This window comes from Hemicordylus capensis, chromosome 2 (assembly GCF_027244095.1).
Source record: "Hemicordylus capensis ecotype Gifberg chromosome 2, rHemCap1.1.pri, whole genome shotgun sequence".
Taxonomy (NCBI): Eukaryota; Metazoa; Chordata; class Lepidosauria; order Squamata; family Cordylidae; genus Hemicordylus; species Hemicordylus capensis.
The window spans coordinates 351,286,364-351,311,234 of record NC_069658.1 but is presented as its reverse complement, the minus strand read 5'-3'; the positions used below and the strand labels follow the sequence as shown (position 1 = coordinate 351,311,234).

General features: G+C 43.6%; 2 protein-coding genes and 1 long non-coding RNA gene across 5 annotated transcripts in view; 1 reads left to right on the top strand and 2 right to left on the bottom strand.

Moving 5' to 3' along the window:
* Positions 1 to 4,064: 4,064 nt before the first annotated feature.
* C2H5orf15 (chromosome 2 C5orf15 homolog) lies at positions 4,065 to 13,418 on the bottom strand. Of its 2 annotated transcripts, none has more exons than XM_053295532.1 (3): positions 13,203 to 13,418; positions 7,319 to 7,887; positions 4,065 to 5,580 (listed from the first exon to the last, which is right to left on the bottom strand). In XM_053295532.1, the coding sequence occupies exons 1-3, from the start codon at positions 13,318 to 13,320 to the stop codon at positions 5,449 to 5,451; spliced, it is 819 nt and encodes a 272-aa protein (XP_053151507.1). In that variant the 5' UTR covers positions 13,321 to 13,418; the 3' UTR covers positions 4,065 to 5,448. The 2 variants fall into 2 exon arrangements, with proteins under 2 accessions (XP_053151507.1, XP_053151508.1); XM_053295533.1 differs by lacking the exon at positions 13,203 to 13,418 and adding an exon at positions 11,453 to 11,583.
* Positions 13,419 to 13,433: 15 nt separating this feature from the next.
* Positions 13,434 to 24,339, top strand: LOC128344744 (uncharacterized). Its single transcript, XR_008316018.1, has 3 exons — positions 13,434 to 13,528; positions 14,964 to 15,105; positions 21,905 to 24,339. It is a non-coding gene; the product is annotated as an uncharacterized LOC128344744 (long non-coding RNA).
* The window catches only part of VDAC1 (voltage dependent anion channel 1), a 35,716-nt gene continuing 34,099 nt past the window's right edge, over positions 23,255 to 24,871 (bottom strand). For both annotated transcript variants that reach the window (XM_053295530.1, XM_053295531.1), the window contains exon 9: positions 23,255 to 24,197. In XM_053295530.1, coding sequence (XP_053151505.1) covers positions 24,106 to 24,197 — 92 coding nt within the window. In that variant the 3' untranslated portion in view covers positions 23,255 to 24,105. The remainder of the gene's footprint in view (positions 24,198 to 24,871) is intronic.

The window sequence follows — 24,871 nt, the reverse complement described above, 5'->3', positions numbered from 1 at the left end:
TCCTTGTCGAACCTGAGGTGATAAGCCACACTACAAGAACTCAGTTTACATGCAAATAAACCAATTGCTGATAAGGGGAACAGCAGAGTTGTGCATTTTGCTTAAAAAGAAACCTTTAAGACCGACAACCAAACATAACAAACAGAGCAAAAGCTATCAATAGAAAATTCGTTTGTGTGTGTGTGTGTCTGTGTGTGTGTGCGCGTACGCACACACACACACTCTTATTAAAAAAAAAAACCTTTTCTCCCTGAGCTAATGATGAATTCCTCTTTATTCTTGAAGCAAAACTTTCTCCCATGAACATGAGTTGTTTTTCATTAGTGTTCTCTTGAAAGAAATGTTTCCAAAAGATTTTCTGGTTACACTTCTGTAGATGAAAGTTTAAAACCTCAGTTTTAATCAAAAAGCACTCTTGATTTTTTTTAGTAAATGTGGAAAGTACTGAATTTTTTAGTAAATGTGGAAAGTACTGAAATACTTTGTGGAAATGTGGAAAGTACTGAAATACTTTGTGGAAATGTGGAAAGTACTGAAATACCACATTTACTAAAAAAATTTTAGTAAATGTGGAAAGTACTGAAATACTTTGAGCCAATCATGCACAGCACACGTTTAACTTTCAAGATAGCAGGATGGTCCAGTGTCTCACCACAGGAAACTCACTATGTGACTGTGCTTATAACATCAAAGTTCTAAAAGATAGAGACAAAGTCAAGTCATTTTTAGAGTCCTTATCCAGGTATGGAGAGCTAGGAAGAAGGCCTTCCAACTGTGACTCCCATCTAAGGAATGCTCACCTGGCACTCACTTCAAAGTGCTTCTGGCACCAGGCATAGCATCTTTTGATGCCCACTGCAACAACACAAATTTTAATGGATATTTTTATTCTGCTGTAAATTTATTTATTTATTGCCCCATCAAGAGAACATTTGAGAATGTTTTTACATTGAGGGAAAGAATATTACCCACACATAGACTGGGTAAATTCACATTCAGGTCAGGACAAAGAGGTCAAATTTCTAGATACGCTAAATGACTGTGCCCTAGAACAGTTGGTCAAGGAACCAACCAGAGAGAAGGCGACCTTGGATCTAATTCTGAGTGACACCCAGGACCTGGTGCATGATGTCAGTGTCATCGACCCATTAGGGAACAGTGACCACAGTGCCATCAAATTCAGCATACATGCAAGGAGAGAATCAACAAGGACGTCTAACACAGACATTTTGAATTTCAGAAGAGGAAACTTCTTCAAAATGAGGAGTATGGTGAAAAGAAAGCTGAAAGGGAAAATCAGGAGAGTGCACTTCGCTCCAGTGGTTTTGAGTGCATACTCAAAACCACTATACTAGAAGCCCAGTTAGACTGTATACCCAAAAGGAGGAAAGGTACCACTAAGTCCAGGAGGATGCCAGCATGGCTAACGGGTACTGTCAAGGAAGCCATAAAGGGGAAGAAGACTTCCTTCCGAAATTGGAAGGCCTGTCCAAACGAAGAGAACAGAAAGGAACACAAACTCTGGCAAAAGAAATGCAAGGTGACAACAAGGGAGGCAAAAAGAGAGTTTGAGGAACATTTAGCCAAAAGTATCAAGGGGAATAACAAAAACTTCTTTAAGTACATCAGAAGCAGGAAACCTGCCAGGGAGGCAGTTGGACTATTAGACAATGAGGGAGTGAAAGGGATTATTAAGGAGGATATGGAGGTGGCAGAGAAGCTGAATGAGTTCTTTGCATCTGTCTTCACGGCAGAGGATACTGAGCATATACCTGTTCCTGAACCAGGCTTTTTAGGGATGGAGGCTAGAGAGCTGAGTCTGATAGAAGTGACAAGGGATGATGTTCTAAACTGTCTGGAAAAACTGAAAGCTAGCAAATCACCAGAGCCGGATGGCATCCATCCAAGAATCCTCAAAGAAGTCAAATGTGAAATTGCTGACCTCCTTGCTAAAATATTTAACTTATCCCTGAAATCGGGCTCTGTACCAGAGGACTGGAGAGTAGCAAATGTAACACCAATTTTCAAAAAGGGATCCGGGGCGATCCGGGAAATTACAGGCCGGTTAGCCTAACGTCCGTTACAGGCAAATTGATGGAAAGCATCAAGGATAAAATTGTAAAGCACCTAGAAGAACAGGCCCTGCTGGGAGTGAGCCAGCATGGCTTCCGCAAAGGTAAATCTTGCCTCACCAACCTTTTGGACTTCTTTGAGAGTGTCAACGAGTGTGTGGATCAAGGTGATCTAGTTGACATAGTCTACCTGGACTTCCAAAAAGCTTTTGAAAAAGTTCATCAAAGACTCCTGAGGAAACTTAGCAGTCGTGGGATAAGGGGACAAGTACATGTGTGGATTGCTAACTGGTTGAAAGACAGGAAACAGAGGGTAAGTATAAATGGAGAGTTTTCACAATGGAGGGAAGTAAGAAATGGGGTCCCCCAGGGATCTGTACTGGGACCGGTGCTTTTTAATTTATTCATAAATGATCTAGAAGCAGGGGTAAGCAGCGATGTGGCCAAATTTGCAGATGATACCAAACTCTTCCGGGTAGTGAAATCCAAAACGGATTGTGAGCAGCTCCAAAAGGATCTCTCCAAACTGGGGGAGTGGGCGACAAAATGGCAAATGTGGTTCAGTGTTAGCAAGTGTAAAGTGATGCACATTGGGACGAAAAACCCCAACTTCAAGTATATGCTGATGGGATCCGAGCTGTCGGTGACGGACCAGGAGAGGGATCTTGGGGTTGTAGTGGACAGCTTGTTGAAAGTGTCGACTCAATGTGCGGCAGCTGTGAAAAAGGCCAATTCCATGCTAGGGATCATTAGGAAGGGGACTGAAAATAAAACGGCTAACATTATAATGCCCTTATACAAAACTATGGTACGACCACACTTAGAGTACTGCGTACAATTCTGGTCACCACATCTTAAAAAGGACATTGTTGAACTGGAGAAGGTACAGAAGAGGGCAACCAAGATGATCAGGGGCCTAGAGCACCTTTTTTTATGAGGCAAGACTACAACACCTGGGGCTTTTTAGTTTATTAAAAAAAAGACGTCTGCAGGGTGACATGATAGAGGTCTATAAAATCATGCATGGTGTGGAGAAAGTGGAGAGCGCGAAATTCTTTTCCCTCACACAACACTAGAACCAGGGGTCACGCCATGAAATTGATTGCCAGGGGGTCTAGGACAAACAAACGGAAGTACTGTTTCACACAACGTGTGATCCACTTGTGGAACTCTCTGCCACAGGATGTGGTGACAGCCAACAACCTGGATGACTTTAAGAGGGGTTTGGATGACTTCATGGAGGTCTATCAATGGCTACTAGTCGGAGGGCTGTGGGCCACCTCCAGCCTCAGAGGCAGGATGCCTCTGGGTACCAGTTGCAGGGGAGTAATGGCAGGAGAGAAAGCACGCCCTCAATTCCTGTCTGTGGCTTCCAGCAGCATCTGGTGGGCCGCTGTGCGAAACAGGATGCTAGACTAGATGGGCCTTGGGCCTGATCCAGCAGGGCTGTTCTTATGTAATATAAATCAATTGGTTAAACACACACACACACACACACACACACACGATCACAAGGGACATTCAAGCTCCATGTTGTGCCTGCCAGGACAAGGAGAAAGCACATTTGAGAACTGGATAAAGCAGAGCTAACGAGGGGAAAAAAGTCCACCTAAGAATAGGAAAAAGGCATGAAGTGAAATTACAGTATTAGAAAGTAATAAGGCCAAAACATTGTTTGCTGTGTATCAACTCACATTGTCCAATACTAACTGTTGCATTCGAGACAAAGCAACAAATTAATCCTCCTCACTACACAATCTGTGAAGGTTTACACACCATTCACAGAAAAGCACTGCAGCAGATGTGAAGTTATTTGCTACATACCTAAAGTGACAAAGTATACTTCACATTATGCTTCTCCTATACCTAAAGCAACTTGCATTCAAAATTAACTGGAATTGTTGCATTGTTTTCAGTACTTTGTGCTATATTCACCAGAAAAGGTTCCTCTTTAAAGGGAATATACAACCATACAAATATCAAGCTATGAAATTATATTCTTAAGAGTTTATTTGAAAAATATCTTATTAAAAGTGATACAAGTCCAATATGATAAAAATTACTGGAAGAAAACCGTTCTGGCATGTACCACTTGTGCTTCACCTCCTTGTGTTCAGGAGTACTCATGGTAAGACTCTAGAAGCTCAACTGCTTTATTTTCCAAGATAAAATCATTTCCAGTGCAACTCTTCATGCCAGAGTTTAAGAGATTTTTCAAAATGGTACAATAATACGTGAATACAAAGTCATGAATTATGGTTCCATATTATTTACATATTTTTCAGTCCTGGGAGGAAACACACAAATAGGATGTACAGAAAAGGAAAACTACAAAATTATATACTTTACAACTTGTGGAAATTGTCATAAATAACAAAAGTACACAAAAATGGTAAAAACTGCTAATGTACCCAGAACTTGTACAACCCACATGGAAAGGGGTTTTCTTTTGTCAAAATAAAGTAGCGTACCATTCTCTGAAGATGGTAAGCTTCAGTTCATGTCACTTCCATACCTGCAGTTGATTATATTGCTTAGACTAACACTTGAAGTAATAACCCACTCAAATGTGTACATCTTCCATGTTTGCAATGCAAACCACAAATAGTGTCTTGCCAATTCCTACTCAAAATACTAAAGCAATAGTGAACTTATTCTATTGTCTTGCATATTTGTCATATTTCATATTTATCATATTTTCTAGCCTGAAAAATGTATCTTAACTCTGGATTTTCAACATGCAGAAACAAAATGGCTGAGAAAAATTGAGCTCTGAAAAAGCAGTGTTTTAAAAATATATTTGTGGATTATGCAAAAAAAAAACAAAAAACCCCAGGTTGATAGTTCAATAATATGTGCAAAATATTGTTCTCTTAAGATGCTTTTCTATACAAAGGCTGTGGAGAACAAAGCATGATCTCTATACAAGTAATTTGGCTAGAAATAAGGGGCTCAGCTTTAAACTGATGGACGCTTTGTAGTATTAAGCAATCTATACCAAGGGAGAAATAGGTTAACCATCAAAATAGACATCAACAGAAATCCCTTTTCGTATAATTCACTGATGCCAGATTCGCTAATATGCTGGATTTCATCTCTAAACGGCTATATTCTAAACTAGGAATATTGACTGCTCCAAGCAAAATGGAATATAGTGAAAGAAAGTAACTTTGAAAAATGGCACTATATACATTGATTCTCAAGTTTGGCTGTCACCAGAAGTAAATACTAACCTTACATGCCCTCATGTAAGGCTAAAAACCTGCAAGGCAAATTGAGTGCACACACACTCACTGCTTAGGGTAAACACCTGCACATCATATAAAAAACAAGGCAAAGAAAATGACTAGTTCAGCAAATCTGGATCATGCTGCATTTAAAAAATATAATCATTGGTAATTTTTAATGAAGGCATTGCCTCATTAACATTTTGATCTAAACGATGATATCCAACTGTTCTGGAGCAAAGTCCATCTCGCCATTTTCTGCTCTGGACCAACAAGATGATCTGGAAAGAAAAGAAGAATATCAAAAGCAGTTAAAAAGACATTTAACCAAAATTATAGTATTAAATTTCCTAGTTTGCTAGCTTTTGCTAACCATTACAATCATTTCCTCCAGATTTTCCTACAGGTGTCAAAACTTGCCGGAACACTACATTTGCAGCCTTCCTCTACAATTATAAAATAAGCAGCAGATCACCTATCACCACTATGATGTGACTGTATCTTCTTTCTCCAGATGTCGATGGTGGGAGCTACAGACTTCTATAGGACAAACTGAAGAGGCTGCAATCAGGGACACAAAGTTAGGGGTAAAACTTGACTCCTGCCTCTGACCCTGTGGAAACCTTGCCAACTCAGCAAGATCCCCATCATATTGGACTTTCAGTGCACACTCCTGAAAGGAGAGGAGACACATTGCAGTGAAAAGCTCAGCACAGCCATACAGGAAACAGTATGGGAGTACTGGGATTCCCAGATGTTGTTGACTACAACTCCCAGAATCTCCAGCTGCAATGGGTTTTGCTGGGGAATTCTGGGAGTTGTAGTCAACAACATCTGGGAATCCCTGTTAGAGGGAACACTGCTCCACACCACCTTGAGCACAGCTAAGCAGAAGGGTGATATATCCGTTATAAAACAAACAAAAATACAAGTAGTACTGTCCACAAGCCATTTAAACTAGTATATTAGCCCTGGACTGGCTTAGACCCATTTGCGTAAAATTAACCAACAGTAAAGTATTTTGTGGTTCAAAACCTTTGGCTACAATAGTCCATGCTCATTACTGCAACCATCAGAGCTTTAACAATGGGATAATTCCCAGTTTTCAAACATGTAGCACCAGCTACTATAAAGATCTGCTTTATCTTCAGCATCTCTAATTAAATGTTATCTACTCTACTCTATTGGAAGTCTCCCAGACATCCATGCTGACAAAGAGAAAAGAATGTTTAATGATACTGGCCCTCTGGTATTAACAGAGGCAATTTGGTACCATGAACAGAGTGTTGGATTTGGACACAGGAACTATTTCAAGAATAGAATGCAAGACTCATGCATTATGAACTGCCCCAGTTAGTAGAGCAAAGACAGAAATCTCCATGTTAAGGAAGTATTGTCAGAATTTAACTATAGATCCACTGAAATAGGAAACAGGAAAAATAGCAAATTAGAAGAAAACAGCACATCAATCCCCACAGAAGGGACAGAGACAAAAATAGTGGCATTTCTCCAAACATTAAGCTATTTCCAAAAAAAGTAAGATACAATTTTATGTCTAGTTCAGCTCTACAAATCACAACATACTAGTACAGCTACTAAAGAGTTTTTTGGTCCAGCCTAACTTCATTCTTCTAAGCTTATTGTCCAGTATAGCTTGCAATTTTTGTAAACCTATCAGAAGTATTAATTCACAATGTATGGCAAAAAGCTAATTTTGGGAAGATTAACTGTGGCTTATTTTCATACATTCTAGGTATTAACACCACAACTTAAGGTGAGGTATTCTAATCTTTGCAGCTCCTTATTTTATAACTTGCTGTGCTCAGTTCACCTTGGCCTTATCTCCTGGAATCAGTGGGGGGAAAGCAACCTTATGCTGTTCAGATATTAGTACTTCATATACTATTACTTACAAAACAAAGCGCTCATGCACAATCTCAGAAAAATGGTGAAAGGACTCTAATGTGTTTTGAGACTAGCATAACAGCATACTTCAGATTGTAAAAATGACTAGCCTACCTTCCTTTTATTGTGATATGTGATATAAACCACAGCCACCAAAAAGGCAACAATAACCAGATGAAAAAAGAAATGGCTATCATCTTCTAAGCCTGAAATATTGGGGTCCTTCATCTCATCAGCAAATAACTTGTTTCCATTGCTGTGCATGCTCGCCCCCTCTTCTGTAATCTCTGAAATGCCTGGGTCATCTGGAGGATCAGAAGCCGGTTCATACTGGACATAATCAATTAGAGAAATACTAGATGGTGATGGTAGGAATCTTGCCAGTGCATCTTTGTTTGTAATAATATCATTGATTTCAGTAATTTCTGAATCATCAATATCCATTTGTGAATTAGGACTAAGAGAGACAGAAGTTGGTGTAGGAGATGTGGTCAACTTTTCTGCTGTTGTTGATCCAGGCACAATAGAAGTATCAGCTACCAAAGATATTGGAGACTGTTTGTCTTTTGTTGCATTCTTCACATTGATTTGGCTCACTACTGAAATTGGAGATGATGAATTAAGAGTTCCAACAGTGAATGATGGGTCTGTCATTTTCTGAGATGTTTTCTCTTGCGTAATGCCTAGAGAAGATAATAAAAACCAAGATGATCTGAAGTTCTAAATAAATACTCTCATGATAGATCTTGATTTCAGAGAGAGAGAGAGCCCATATTATTACATGTAATATAGAGGCAATACATGGAGAAATAGTTTTTATTTAGGAAAATTTATATGCTGCTTTTCAACAACAAAATCTCAAAGCAGCTTAACTAGAAAAAGAACAGGAAGATGATGCTTCCCAGTCCCAAAGGGGTTCACAAAGAGATATCCCAGCAACAGCCACTGGACAAATGCAGTGCTGGGGATGAATAGACACAGTTCTTCTTCCCCTGCTAGATTTAAGAGAACCACCACATGCAAGAAGGTGCCTCGTAGTCCAGTTAAGGGTCCCCAGTTAGGTTAGCAAAGTTAGTAAAAGATATTGCCAGCAATTCAGCAGCACCAAACAGAAATGGCTAAACTAGGCAATATCCCATGGCATCCAAACCAGATTGCTTTTTTACTACTATTACTTATGTACTGCTTTTCAAGAAAAGTTGGTTTACACAGAAAAAATAGTAAGATGGCTCCCAGTCCCCAAAGTGAGAGGAGAGAGAGAAAGTGCCACTTCTGGCTTCAAAGCACAGCAGGAAACGAGAGACTGCCCACCGCTGCACTCGGAGATACATTCTACACTGCTGTGTGCACGCCATGAACTCAACAGCACTGGTGGTGCCCCCTGCTTGCTGATCACCAAGAAGGCTGGTGTGGGGAGGAAGGGGATGTTCAGGATACTGGACCAGCGGGCTCTTCGGCCCTTCTGAAGCAGGACTTTGCAATCCAGAAAGGGAAAGAACTGCTGGATCAGCAGTGACAGAGAGACGGGCAATTGCCGGCCTCAGATGCATGCTCCACACCACCTCACACACTCCAAGCAGCCAGCAGCTGTGGCAGCACATCCCAACCACTGAGACTGGCAGTGAGAAAGGGGGTGGTGCCACTGGGCCAGTGGAGTGGGGCGGGGGGGACAGCAAGGAAGGACAGTGCTGAGGGGGAAGAAAGGCACAGAGGTAGTGGCAGAATGGAGATGAGGCAGAGGACAGCAAGCAAGTGGGGCAATATGCACAGTGGGGGCAGGGTGCCCACATGCACTGTCCAATGCTGTCTCCTCACTTGGCCTCATGAGGAAGCCCGCCACCCCTGTACTGTCATCTTTACTAAGGGAACATGCAGACTTAGACCCTTCCTAGGACTCTTGCTTGTGAATTGTCTGCTTTCCCCTTTGATCCTGAGAGTGGTGGATATACTACCTTCTGATCTGACCCCTGTTCCTTGGAAATATTCCCTCACCTCATACAAGCAGCCTATTGGCATGCCTGCTTTGTGGAGAGAATTAAAAGACAGTCAAAGGTGGCAAATGCTGCAGAGGCTTGTTGGGGGTAGCAAAGTCTCAGGAGAGACCTGAACATGTAAATTGGGTAATTTGACAGCTGCTTCTTCCTAGTCTCATCCAGTGTTCCCTCTAAGGCATACACACATGCGCCAACAAGTTTCTGGATGCCTGCTCAGTTCATTTTCGATCCTGCTCAGGCTGAATCAGGAAGGCCCCACTCTGAGTACATGTGTGCACACACTGCTTTGATACTGTCTCCCAGAACAAAACTCATTCCGTACACAGGGTGAACAATTAGAGCGAACACTGGTCTCATCCCATGCCTCCTTGACATAAAGATCCACAGAAGTAATACATAAACTCAACGTTACAGCCGATATCTAGCACTACATATTTTTAATTATTGTTTGGATAACAGCTCCAAAGTAGCACAGAGCCTTGACATTGGCCCGTTGCAATGCTCTGTTTACAGCAGTGCTGGAGGGACGGTACCACGAAATTCCATATGAAGAACGTGTTTGTCCCGTGGTTCTGGAGAGATCAAAACAACAGCACATGTACTCTTGTACTGCAAATATTATCGGGACATCCGACGTAAACTTATTTCCCCTGATATTAACTTATATCCAGGCTATACAGACACTTTTTATTTGACCTTCCTTTTAGCGGATCAGAATGATGTTAGGTCCTACAATGTCGCTAAGTTTTGTCTCTTTGCTAATAAAATTTGGCTAAAGCTCGTCAATTAGTTGGTTACTTGAGAGTTCTGCCTTGTTGCAAGTAACTTAACTGTTATTATAGTTTATCTCATCCTGCTTCTATTTCTTTTAGTTTGTTATGTTTAGTCTTATCTAAACAGTTTTAAATTTTAGTAGTTTTACCTACCTTATTATGCAAATCTAGTTGTATTTGTTTGAATCTGTTCTTTGCTATATTGGTCAAAGACCGAAATAAAGATTGATTGATTGATTGATAATTATTGTTTGGTATATTTATGGTATTTAAATATCACATATATGATTTAGAAAATAGTGTCCTAACTAACCTGCATATAGTTCCTATTGTGTATTTACTGTTTTAAAGTAAGCAAGAATGATTAAAAAAAAGCATATTATTTAGGGGGGAAAGGTAAATGGGGGGTGAAATATGTATTTCCTTCCACCCACCCCCAATTTCCATTTTTCCTCAAGAATGAGAAAAAACACCCCCCTCCCCCCACCACAGCATCAAAGTTTCTGGAAATGTTACATCTGTACCACCATGTTATGTGATGATGGATTTTAATCAGTTGTTATTCCTATAATGAGGCCAGCAAGAGCATGAGCACAAAATTCAGTCATCCTACTGTTTCAAGGTAGCTGATACATGGCCTTCAATCCAGGCTTCCATAAGAATTAGCAGTGCATATGCTAAGACAGCTGTACATGAAGCTACCAACTCATGAATGGAAAATTTGAAAGTTACATATACATCATTCAATTTGTTTAAACAAGAGGTCACTGGACAGAGAAGTAATTATCAAGTGCAAAATGCAAACAAAGTAACAGCTGAAGCCTTTCTTCACTGAATGAATAAATAATGCAGAAGTAGACAGATATAATCAGTGTACTACATGGATAAGAAGGTATCTGTATATTTCAACACTTTTCATGACTGTCAAATGAGATGGTAGGGTCAACAGAGCCAGCTTCCATTCTTTGCTAGTGTACCACAGCAGCTCACTGAACATTCAGAAGCAGAAACAGAATAAGTGTCTTTTCACAAGACACCAGCTCATGTTCGTTGGGAGAGAGGAAAGAATGGAGCATACTGCCACAGTTCCTATCCCTTGGCCAAGCTTCATGGGTACCCTACATTCAGCACTTATCTGCAGAGGTTAGCCTTGAACACAAAGAACTGGCCAGGAGTCTATGTGATGCAGAGGAACTCTCCCCACATTTGGCTCTACAACCAAGCAATGAATATGAGGGTGTGAACAACAGTTTCCACTCTCCCTCCATGCATATCATGAATATGGGAGGGTAACTTATGAAGAGGGCTAGAGATTTGGGGACATGTTGAAGAATTTGGGGGCATGATGAACAATTTCCACCAAGCTGTGGAAACTGACTGATCAGCCATGATGTGAGAAGGAAAGCCCAGGTTCCCAAAAATAGATGCTTCCCCACTCATCGCACATACCCTTATGCAGGACTGATACCTAAAATACTGACCCTGGCTTCTAGGCATTTAGAATTAGGCCTTTTCCTAATCTCCAGCCAAGATTCTGAAACAGAAGTCGTTCCTGCAAACTGTTCTTTGTAGACAAGCAATGCTCATGGGAAACTCTAATCCGGGCAGCAGCCACAACATGACACTCCAATTTAACATCATGGATGACCATTCTAGTAATAAGAAGCAGTACAGCATTATCACAAACATTGATCAAGCGAACTGTAAGAGTGCACAGAGAAAGGAAGGAATATGAGCCAAAACTATTGAGTCTTCTTCCATACAGAGTTTTCTTTGGTCAGCTAACCAACCTGTAATTACACTAGCAAATGTATAACCTCAATTGTCTTCTACATAAAACTCCAAGTGAAATTAGGATTAAACAAAACATATGATGGGCAGCAAAAATGGACTACAGCTTACCACTAGTTACAGCCATTAAAGGCAACTAGCTATCCCTGTGCAGAACATCTGCGCCCTAGTTCTCTCTCTCTTACCCTTCTCCAGACAATCCAGCTCCCTGCCTTGCCTCCCCGCTTAAGCCCCCCCACAACTCTCTTGTCCTTTAGATGCCACACTGCTAGGAAGCTTAAGTAACTTTTAACAGAAAATGATTATTGAATTTTTCCATACACGTCTGAATTTTGTGAAAACTTTGAAGACAACTGACTGCCCTTTGGCATTAAAAATGGCCAACCTAATGTCAATTACTGAAATTACTCCCAATTGGACAGCTGCTGAAGAGGACTACATCAAAATGCATGCAATGTAACTATGATTATTATTATTACTACATTTATATCCCACTCTTCCTCCAAGGAGCCCAGAGTGGTGTACTACATACTTGAGTTTCTCTTTCACAACAACCCTGAGAGAGAAGTGACTGGCCCAGAGTCACCCAGCTAGTTTCAGGGCTGAATGGGGATTTGAACTCAGGTCTCCCCGGCCCTAGTCCAGCACTCTAACCCCTACACCACGCTGGCTCTCTAACTACTGTACACGTTTGTATGTGCTTTGTTCCATTAGTTATGCTGTCAAGCAGCAGACTTTATGACATTTATAATACAACAAGCTGCAAATCACCACATCCCCATGAGTGCTGAGAAACACAGCTATTAATCAAAAACTCTGGTATCTCTCCTACCTACCCACCGCAATTAGGCAGATGTGACAGGCAGCGATTCAGAAGGTGCAGCTTTTGGAGAAAGAGGGATAGTATCATGAAAAGCTGTGCACTGTACACGTTTCAAGTTCTACCTGGCATTCAACTCTGAACGGCAAAGGAATCTCTGTCAAGAGAGATTCAAGCTGTCTTTTCCCCCCACTTTGATTGGTAAACATGAGAATATTCATAACAGCCACTTTTTTAAACTGAAGAGAGTACGTTCTTCGGCGGGGTATACTATTACATGTCTCTCTTGACCTGGGCAGGAAAGCGGGTCTCGGGGGTCGTCTTAAGTTTCCGGAGTTGGAGGGACAGCCTCCACCCAGGGAAGGGGAAGCAGAGGAAGTCCCTACCTCTGTCTTATATAAGGAAGGAGCAGAGGGGAGGGGAGGGGAGACGGGGCGGCCAGCGCCCCAAGAGTTGGCGGGGATGGGGAAGGGGGGGGGCGCTCGGCTGGGCCAAGCCACTTGGGGGCGAAAGCAGCAGCTCCCAATCAGGCCCGCCAGGCCGGCCCCCCTCCGGGCATCCTGCACAGGCACAACCCCTTGACCCAGATAGCGTGGTCTGCTGGTATGTCTCCGCCTTACCGTTATCGAGGCCCCAAGCCGACAGGGCCACTTCCAGTAGTACAAGCAAAAGAAAGAGGTAAGCCCGAGCCGCCTCTCCCAGTATGGTCGCCCTCATCTTTCGCCCGGTGGCAGCCATGTTTGCTGACGAGGAGCAGCACAGCAGGAAGGGCCGCCCCGCGGCCTAGCCTCCACCCGCCCACCACCGTCCTTGCGCTGCTAGGCGACGACGTTTGGCAGTAAGAGGGCGTGCTGACGTCAGGCAGTTGCCGCCTCCTCAATAAAAGGCAGAGCAGCGAAGGCTGTAATGTTCTAGGAGAAGTAGCCCTCTCTGCATTTTCGTCGTGGTAAGGCCAAAATGACACCAGCTAGCCTTGCGGGTTTAAAGACCCTCATCAGGCAGGTTGGGTGGTAAGAAAAACAAAACGGAGCCGGGTCTGGTGAAAACGCCGCCTTCCCCCAGTCTGCATTTTATGAAAGGTCTGGAGAAGATAGGAGTCAAGAAGAGACAAAGAGAGCAGTATTGATAGCCTCACAGGGTGCTAGACACTGTCTCAGTCTCCTGGGCTGAAGAAGAGACCGTAATGGCTGTTCCCCCATCTCTAGAAAAGACGAAGTCCAATTAGCTGTCCAACAGGGGCTTTGAAAGGGCAGGAAAGTGATTTTCTATCACTTGGGGACTTACCTGAGGGGGGAGGGATTAAATGCTCTCCAGCCACTAGGTAACGCTACCAATTTGGCTTCCATTTACTCTTGACCTAGAGTACAATTAATAAAGACATGGTCATCTTTAGAAAATGACTGCGTTTCTCTTTTACTTCTGTTCTCCACTTCAATTAGCGCTGGGAAACGAACAGTAACTGCTGAACTTTATATTTCCTAAAAATGGAGGAACATTTCTTCAGTCCTGGGTGCAGCCTGAGACCATATCTAACCCCCTGTGAGGCTGATTTATTTATTAATTACTTTTTATTATTTAAAATATTTATACCCCACCCCTCCAGTGCACTACTGCTTAGAGTGGCTCATAACAATAAGATGGACACAAGAGACAATAAAAGTAATAAAATTAACTAAATTAAACAAAAAATGTCAGATTAAAAACCACAATCAGTAGGTTCAAATTAAAGGTTATTTTAAAAGATAAAAACTGAAAATTATAAAAAGCGAAAGAACCTACCAGATATAACCAAAAAAAAGAGCCTTAAAAAGGTGCGTTTTAAGATACATATTTTTTTAAAAAACAAAAACACTGAGGGAGGAAGCATAGCAAAGCTCTTCAGGGAGGGCATTCCAAAGCCAAGGGGCCACAACCGAAAAGGCCCTGTTTCTAGCCCCTGCCAACCGGATCTCTGCTAGTGGTGGGGTCTTGAGCAGGACCTGAGATGATGAGCAGAGATCCCTTGCAGATTCATATGGGCGAATGCGGTCCGACAGGTCTACATCAAAGTCTAATCAAGACATGTCTCCTTAATTCCTCTTGACTCCATCTTCAGACATTTATAAAACACACAACTTCAGGGTCTATTTTCACCAGGCCCAGAGATTCCCTCCTGCCTCCACTTTCTGCTTTTCTTGCCATCAAGCCTGACCAGGGCAGCGATTAAGGACAAAAAAGCTAGGAGCTCAAGACTTTGTTTCATTTGGGTCCTAATAAAGATACAACTAATATGGTTTTTGGGGAAAGGCTATCCTCCTCTTATTAAGAATTACTAAACTGACTCAAAGCTCTCAACTTTAGACCCTTTGACTTTTTTTTCTTGTTTTGTTTGCTGGTGGTAGGAACTGGCTGGTGGTAGGAACTGTCCATAAAAGCAGATGAAGAAATTCAGGATTTTAGCTTGTGATTAAACAGCAGCATATCCTCTCCATGGTCCACCCTGCCCATCTAAACAAAAGGTTGCAGCAGGCAGCAGTTCATATGGTAACTCAGGTCTTATTTCATATGGAAAATGTACTGGGTTTGAGATTTCTTTTTTAAAAAATAGTGTACAGTATCTGTGTACAGGTAATTGAAGCCATTTGTATTGGCATTTGAAGGATATTTTTTCTAAATGTTTAAAAACCTTTTAAAATGTGCATGAAATTTGACAGTTGGAAAGAACATAAATTCCTGACTGCCATTTGTTTTTGGTTGTATACACAGCTATTGTGTGCCCAGTTTAGCTATGCTAAAGTCCTAGATTTCTCCACTGAGTTCTGTAAGCTTCTGCCCGAGGGAGGAAAAAAGGCAATTTTCTATTTAAACACAGTATTTTCCTATACATACAATGAGCAGTTACCCTGGATGGGGTTTTTTTTTTTACTCCTCTCTGAGCTTGTAACATCGCCTGAGCTTCCAGTTTTAGACAAAGTTTAAAGAAAGTTAAGGGGGAAATGTGAACTTCCAATAAAAATCAAAAGCTGCCATTGCCCATTGTTCTCCATAAGCACAGGGTGGCATCAATCTAAGCCATTGTATCAACACTGAAAACCTTACATATTGAGAGTTAAGAGTGGGAAATGAGTGGAAACCTACTTCAGTGTTAGATTGGAAGTGCCAGTAAGCACAATGCTGGGTTGTACTTTATGTGAAGATGGGTGGGCAGAATGACTGCACAGGGGTGAGAAAAAGGCACAGTGGGGAAGTAACTTGCCTAAGAAGCAAGAGGTTGCTGGTTCCAGTCCCCACTGGTATGTTTCCCAGAGTATGGGAAACACCTATATCAGGCAGCAGTGATATAGGAAGATGCTGAAAGGCATCATACTGTGCGGGAGATGGAAATGGTAACCCCCTTCTGGATTCTACCAAAGAAAATCACAGTGTTCTGTGTTCGCCAGAAGTCAAGACCAACTCGACAGCACAACTTTACCTTTACTTTAGGAGGCTTAAAGGAAGATGCACACTTCCCCATCCTCTCAGCATACAACTATTCAAGGAAAGGCTGCACATGTGCAACCTTGACTGTGTCCCAGGTACTGTTGCCAGGCCTACTAAAATCTCATACCTATTGAAATCCATGCTGATAACCTGCTTGTCTGAAAGATACCCTCAAAAGGAGAAAGATCACTGATGTTTGGGCGGGTGAGCTTTGCCATCAGTAGAATAGTCTGCTTAGCTCTCTCTGTTGGAATAAGTCTTACTCTTGCCTACAAAGACTAAAGAAGTTTTTGCAAAAGGTTTCTTAGTGATCTACTAAACCTACAGGCCTATATTAGTTCAAATGGCCCAACTAGGAGGAGCTTAATGAGGCCAAGGAAGGAGGGTAATAATTCTCTCTCTGAGACTGCTTCTTGGCTTACTGATTGGATCATCTCTGTCTCTCACATGCACAGTGCTTTTTTGTGATGGAGGTTGAAATGGAAAGTGGTGAGAGTAGCACCCATCCCCTCTGGAAAAGGAGGGGGAAAGCTGAAATATGCAGGAATATGGGAAGTAGGAGAAAGAACTATTTTATGAGTGGCTATTCAAAAGTAAGAAGGGTACAGATTTTGCTGATTGCACAGCATGTAACTGATCTGGCAACCAGTTCAGCTGGTAAAGCTAACACAGAAAAGCATGTGCAATAATAATCTTAAGAATACTTCTCAAAGGATCAAGTAAGCAATCTTGTTAGATGTGACTCCAGAAAGTGGGATTGCTTAATTATTGGCTATTACAATGGCCAGTGTAAAATATTTATACTCATCCTGCAGGACAGGAGGAAGGAATACATTTCTCTTTTGTTTGATTGAAACATCCTATCTTTTGAAAGCCCCTGAAATCGGGCGTGTGTGTGTGTGTGTGTGTGTGTGTGTGTTCCTTGTAGTTCTACTGAAATTTGAGCCTTGTGATCTGATCCCATTAATCCTATTAATGTTGCCAGGTCATTAAATTCACTCTGTGGTTCTCTAGATAGCATTGTCAATGACATTTGGTTGGAGTGTTACTTCAGTGTTTGCATTTGCTGATCTCTATTGATGCGAAGGAAGCTCCAGAACTCTGTGGCCAGATTCAGGTGTACAACATAACTGCAGTTAATCGTGACTATGGTTATAATTCCCAATTCCAATTCACACTGCAGACATACAGCAATGCCAGCCTAACTGGAGTTGGAGAGGGGAGGCCCTCCCTGCTGCGCAGCCTCCCAGCCTGATCCCAGCCAACCTGTGGACAAAGTGTCACCGCATCTGCTGCCTGGCCATGATTAAAGAAAAAATATATAAGGGGAGAGTGGTACTACTCAAAGTAACAAAGAAAAAAATACCACCCAATGCAAGAAATATAAGCACATACAAAAGACACCAATGCCAATACTCATATAAATGTAACTTTCAGAGCATTTTCATAGTATAGTCATGCATTTCCCTGCTCTCGGCAGGAGAAGGGCATGGAAAGCCCTTTAAATGTCCTGCTGGCATTGCAGTGCCAGCACTGCTTCTGCCAGCCATGCCACACACACCCCCAAAAAATCACCCCATACCCCCAAGGCACCATGCAAACTCAAATTCCTAGGTGGGGTGGGGGGTGGGGATCCTGCTTTCAGTTCCAGAGGGGAGGGGGAAACCAGCACTTGCCCGAATGGGATGTGCAGACTGGGGAGGGCAGAGGATGCTGGGGGGCCTGTTCCACCATGATCAAGGAAGATGTCTCAAGGTGAGCCCTGGCAGATCAGTCCGGGCAGACCCATTGCAAACCCACTGCAAGCAGTTTGCTGCCCAGTGGGCTCACACTGTCATAAGAGGGCCAGTATACTTGGGATGTGCCTGTGCCTACTAAAGCACTATCCCCACCTGCGAACCACGAGCTCATGACCTGAGCCGCCCACTTAACCACCAGGGAATCCAAGGGGGGTCCGCTACAGTGGGGCTCTCAACTCCCTTTGGGGGGTTGGGGAAAGGGGGAGGGAAACCTGCTGCTTCCCTCTCACCAGATCCCTCTGGAGCCTTGCATGCACCCAGAGGACATTCCCACACCCCATGTGCCATAGCCTGATTGCTTGCAGGACTGTGGGGTGGGCCAACAGGACAGTATGTTCACTCAGTACAGTTTTGAAATCCCAGGTTCGGTCTGTCTGTACACCGTATGCAGATAAGTGAGTGTGGGGAATCACAGAAGAGAGCACTTCCCTCGGTTCCCCTGACCCCAGGACAGCTGGGTTGCCTACAGGGGCTGCTGGCTACGGTGCACCTGTGCACTGGTGCGAATGGCCAGGCAGGGGGCTGGTTTCCGAGGCAACTCAGCTGCCATCTCTGGGAGCAGGAAAGCAGTCTCAGGGATACCCCCACCCACCGCTTCCCAGCACACAGCAACACAGCTCTACCCAGGGCCTGACACTCTTGTGAGCGGACATAGTCCATCCACATGAACATTTTGTGGCCACACTCATCATCATGCCTTGTTGAGGAGTAACCAGGGCCTTGCTCATGAGTAAGCAGCGGTTTTATCCCACCCACCCCACCCCAGGAAGTGGCTCAGCCCCACTTACCCACTTTTTCTTTGTAAAATAAATAGAACAGATCCCCCCAAAACCTCCCCACCTTCATCCTCTGTGCTGACTTTTATGCACCCAAAGGCCATCTAAACGCTCCCTTTCTCCTTGCCTGGGCACGTGCATGGTGTTAATGGAGGAGCAGACACCGGCACGGTCCTTTCCACCAATCCAAAACTCCTGGGTCCAGATCCATCCTCATGCCGTATGCAGATCTACAAGGACAGGGATTGATGGGAGAGGGGAGCCCCTGTTCTCCAGCCACCCCCAGGCAGTGGGATGGCTGTTCTGGGGTAATGGCAAGGATACATGTGTACACATGGATGGGCGGGCAGGCAGGCAGGGGGTGTGGTTTTGCAGCAGCTTGTCCGTGGTCGCTAAGACAAGGAATGCAGTCTCCAGGGTAGCACTCCCCATGGCTACAACTCAGAAAACATCCTTGCTCTATTCAGAGCACCCATGGCCTGATACTCTCGTGAGGGAGGCGTTAGGTGGAGAAGGGGATGTTTTGCTGTCGAGCATCATAGCAGATTTGTCCAGGCAATTCTCTCCTCACCACTCTGATGGTCCATCTCATGAGCTGTCTGGGGGTGTCCCCATGGCCTTTCACTCTCATGCCTTGTCACCGAGTCCTGGGCCAGGTGGCTGGATCCCTGAAAAAGGATCTCAGTTGACCCAAGACTGACCTTAGTGGCCAGCCTTGATCATGAACAAGCCTTTGGGGGCACAAATCCCAAAATGGGGAAGGGGCTGCCCCCCACCTTGTCCAACCTTTCTGTGAAAAGAAAACTTAGCTGCTCGGGAATCCCTTCTTGGGGGCTGCCTTTCAAATCTTGCCAATAGCACCTCCATACAAACAATTTGCATGGACGGTGCGGGCAACAGGCTGCAGAGCAGACCCTTCCAGCCATTCGAAATTCCTGAGCCAGAACTGACATTGCATCATATGTAGATCAGCTGTCACGGGGAATCCCGGGTGAGGGTAGCTGGCATTTTCAGCTATCCCTGCCAAGCCATGTGGGTGTGGTGGGCCGAGAAAATCATGCATATGTGCTTTGGGGCAACCTGACTGCCAGAGTGAGTGCTTTCAATCCTGCTGTCCACCAGCCGAGACTGGGAAAGGTGCTGCTGGGGTATTCTTCTCTGGGGCTTACAGGGATGTAGTATCCCAGCTGGGCAGATGCAAATCCCTGGCCTGCCTGCGTGCCTTTATGGCTTGTCACTCATGAGAGGGCGGTCCTAGTCTGTATTGGCAGCTCAATGTTTAGATGTGACACAGGAGAATTCTGATCATAACCCAGAATGGTTCTTCTCATAAGGTACAGCCAATATTGCATTTGTGCACCCCAAGGGAAGGGGCTGAGGGCCCCCTTCACCACCCTTTGTGTAAAACACAGAACTGCCTTCTGTCCCCGCTGCCTCAGCCATTTGCCCCTCTCCCAGCGTCATGATAGGTGCCCTGTACAGATATGCACAAAACCTGTTTGCCTGGTTCGGTTCAAGCTCAAACCAGACATGTTCACTTTTGGCACCCCAAATGAGAGACCCAGTTCAGTTTGAATTTGAACCAGTTTGGACCCAGTTCAGGGGTGCCATCCACATTAAAAAAAAAAAAAAAGATTTGTCAGACTTACGCCACTGAGGGCTTTGGTGGCCTTGGGGGGGGCTGCTGGGGCTGCCCCGGTGGCTTCGGGGGTCTCTGGTGGTTCCCCTCCCCCTGCCAGCCTTGCCCCAGTCTCCAATGGGCCAGTTTGGCCTGTTTCAGCCCTCTGTGAGCACAGTGGCCTCAAAAATGGCCACCGTGTACTCACAGAGAGCCAAAATGGCCCAAACCAGCCCATAGGATAGCAGGAGGGAGAACTACCAGAGGACACACACACAGCCACAGCAGCACCCCCTGAAGCCAACGAAGCCCTCAGCAGTGGTAAATACGACTTTTCTTTTTTAAAAACCCAAATTTTAATGTGGATGGCACCCCCAAACTGGCCTGGGCGGTTCGGTTCAACCTCAAGCTAAACTGAGCCCAGTTCAGCTCAAGGTAGAGCCCACGAACCAAGCTGGCTCAAGGTTGAGCTGGCTTGCACATCCCTAGTGCCCTGCTTCTGCTGCCCCTTGGAGTGTTGTGCTGGTGAACATACATGACTGTTGCTTCCTTCTTGGGGAGCAAAGCACTGAGTGCACATCCTGTTGTCCCATACCCTCGCCCTGCCGCTTGCTGGGTTGGGGGGAGTAAGGGACAGAGTGGGAATCAGGGGTGCCTCTGAGCAGCTGTGCGGCTTGACAGGCTGGCCAGTCCGGGATGGGGCATGGTGGTGTCCTTGTAGTCTGGCAAGGCCCTAGCTGCATGGCTGACAGGAGGGGCGTGGCCTTTCCCCCGAGTGGCTGCCAGTGAGAAGTGCCTAAAGCATGGGGCAGCCATGTCCTCAGGCAGGTCTGCGCAGAAAGCACAGTTATAGCTGAGTCAGCAATCGGGGGTAATGCTTCGGCAGCAAAACCACAGTTGGCGGCGGCAAAGCTTGGAGAATACCGAAAGTCCCAATTGGAGTTTGGCAGGGCAAAACCAAGTTAGCTTTCTGCCCATAAACACTGTTTCGCGCATTCTGGCGTACTGCAGTTACAGTCTCAGCCAGTTATAACTGCGGTTAGAGTGTATTTGTGAACCAGGCCTGTGTGTGTGGTAGGCTTCTGGTAAACAGCACTCCTCAAATCAAGCTATGATTTCAACAAGAACAGTAATATATGCAGGAATATTCTGCTAATATTTTAGTCCTTTCTTGGTCTCTAAAGCTAGGATCCCCTGCATGTATTGCTAAGTGGTTTCCTTTCTACTGACTGATGGGCTCTCCAAGGTTTTAGCCTAGTGGCTAATTGGAGCAGAATGTTCTGCCATGTAAAAAAACAAGGAAGTGGGTAAGATCTTTTATTTGTATGCTGACTGATGCATCTTTTGGTGCTGCTTGCCTTTAGGCTAAAACCAGCCTGCAAATAAAAGATCTTACCCACTTCCTTGTTTTTTGACACGGTGGAGTTTGCTCTTCCCAAATTACTCACACCTTCTAACTCATATTTTTCCTAAAAGGGAAAGTTGTTTCTGTTATCAACCCACCCTCATGAAAATGAGATTTTTTAAAAAATTAACTGAAAATGACCCATGGAAAATTCTTAACATAGAAAGCACTATTGTAAAGATATGGCACAATGCACAGTAAATGCTGAAAGCATCACTATGTTTCCTTTAGTCTAAGAAAACATTCTTGTTCTTCCATTATATAGTCAAGATTTGGACATAGATAATCAGATTGGCAACTGTAACAGAGGACAGGAACACTGCAACATACCCTTGGCAGATTATTTTGTACATAGCATCAAGAATCCATGGCAAAAGTGTCCCAAGGTCACAAGTCTACTGAGAAGGATATAAATGAAGTCCTCATCATGTGAGTAGCTTGCCGATGAAAGCAAAGACTACAGTGAAAAAAATCTCAGTGCAAAGGGTCCTCAATGTGTAGCTGTTCTGTTCAAGCCCCTTTTCCTTCTCCCTTTCTGTTTCCCACAACATTTGGATTCTACGTTCCTCAGGAGAGGGCCCACACAGAGCATTACATTACAAACACCAAAACTGTGCCTCAAACAAATGCCAGAGTTGTATGTTTTTTTGTATGCATCTCATATGTGTTCCCATCTCTCTGCTTAAAATGACATGAAGCAATACCAAAAAGGTATCCCTTGTTTTATAAAAACACTAGCCAAATGAGAATTCAAGCAAAGAAGAGGCTTTGCTTATGAGACCGAACTGCAGTTCTCACACTAGTCATAAAGACTGCTCTCACAGCATGAGCTGCCTGGGTTACCCCAGGCAGTCGTGTTGTCTGGAGCTCTGGGAGCCCTGCACCTCTGGCTGCTCCAGTCCTGGGTAGCCCAACTTCTCTACTTGGCTTTTTTCTGAGGGAGAACAGACTGACACTTCTTTCTACCTCTGCAGGCTACCATGTGTGCAATCACCACTGGGAAGCTGGGCTTTCCCTGACCCGCCACCATTTGGGGCAGTGAGCCGGTGGGAAGGAACGGCCATGCAGAGTGGAGAGACTGCTCTACTGAGAGCAGCTGCTCACGCGGCACACACTAGGATGCAGGTCACACTAGGATGCATCCTCTTCCTGGTCCTGGTCCCAGCTCAGAACTCTGCCGCCCCGCCACTCATGTGAGTGTGTGACCCACCAGAGCCCACAATGGCCACTGCTCATCAGGCAGGCAAGCTCCTGCCTTCCCCCAGCCCTCCCCAGCAAAGGTCGTGAGCATGACCTGACTGTTTAGTAAGTAAAAAGTCTTTTTTCCCAAATCTCGGTTTGCACTAGATGCAATGAGGAAGCAAGATTTTATATTCATTTCTTTAAAAGCTGTGATACTGGAAAGTTTACTAGGATATTTTAATCTATTTATTTAATTTTAAATAGATGCCAAATGGGGAGGGGGGCAGGGAACCAAACTTATAAATGGCCAAGAAAAATGCTACAATCATGTTCTTCTCAGACCCCATACAGGGAGGTTTAACAATTATTCATTAAATTTATTATTTGACTGAAAGTTTCCAAGGCCATTTAAGAACACAGACACAAATAGAGATGAAGTTTCAATGTTTTATTCAAGTTGGGTTTTTCATTTTAAGTGGTGTCCAGTACAGCATTTTGGGGTCTAATTCCACACAAAAAATGGAAGACTGAAGATGTACCCATTAAACTGCTAAAAAAAAGAGTGGTAAAACAAAGTCCATTTTGTTTAATGCACTGCCACTAGGTGATTACAATTACAAAGACTCTTCCCTGCTTATGGTTCTGTTGTACAAGCTTTTCCATAATTAGTGCAAGGGAAAGGAACCACAACACAGGCTGTGAATTTTAAGTATTGGCTGAGTCACATCAAACTTTCTACACGCCAAAGTTATACAAAGTGAACACTCTAAAGCACTCCGAGAACAAGCTGTTGGTGTAAAAAGAGAGCTGTAGGTGTAGGAGGGAAAACTAAGTAAGACTTAAAACAGTGTATGATGCATCTGCCTAAGCAGCCCCTTTTCAGACAGTTTGCACACTCCGTCAGAGAGCAAAAGCCTGATCACACAGGGTCAGGAAACTGAGTTCCCTGAGCACTATGATAGACTGACATTTTCATAGCCATATATTTCAAGTTTGCTTTGCCATTATCTTAAGAACAGTTTAAAGACAAGATCAGACCTTCATGGAGTAATTGGTAAGTATACAGCTCCAACAAGCAACATTCCCCAAAGGTCTGGAACTGAAGAATATATTCTCCTCCTCTGAATACACACACTTTTGAAGCTTCGTCATCTTTAACCTGGTTCAACATGACTGACACAGCAATAATTGCATCCCAGACATAAAACATTGAAAAGTACACTAAATTCGGAAGGTAGCTATGCTGTAAAGTATTTCAGAAGTAGCAGTGGTACAATCCCTTTTTTATGCTTCAAATTCCAGTCCTAGACCTAGTTTGTGGCCACCTGCATTGACGTTCTTCCCATCCAACAAAGCTGACAATGTCAATTTGATACCTGTATAGAAAACATTAAGAAAAACAGCATTCATAATTGGGAATGGAAGGACATTTCACACAATCTGGACAAGAAATGCTTGGAGTTAGTGGTTTATTTTATTGTGTTTGTTGTTATATAATAAAGAACTAGGTTTTGTTTTTTTGTTTTTTTAAATTCCAATCCATTTAACTGACATATAGAGCTAATCGCTACTTTCCTATTACATGAAAGAGGTTCTAAAAAGTTCCACAAGTCTAGTAAAAATACTAATAATGAACAAAAGATGTACCTTCCATTAATCCAGTTAACATCAAATGTTCTGAAATTTCTACAGCAAATATTTGTTACTCATTTTATTTATTTAATCATTTATATACTACTTTCTTTCAATAAAACTTCAAGCAGCTAATATAAGGTTAAAATAAAACAGTAACACACACAAAGCAAGCATCAGTTTGAACAACACAGAAGAGAGAGAGGAAGCCAGAAGAAAAACACTAGTAAGCAGCTGAGAGGGCCCAGAAAACACTGGGGATGTCTTACCCCCCCAGCCCAAAGTTTGTAGGCCCCATTCAAAGGTCATCAGGGTGGGTGCCAGCCAAAGATCAAGTAGTAGGAAGCAGTGTTCTCTCTAAACATTTTCATCTATGTGCAGAATGAGTTTTGTTCTGGGTGGCAGTATCAAGATGGTG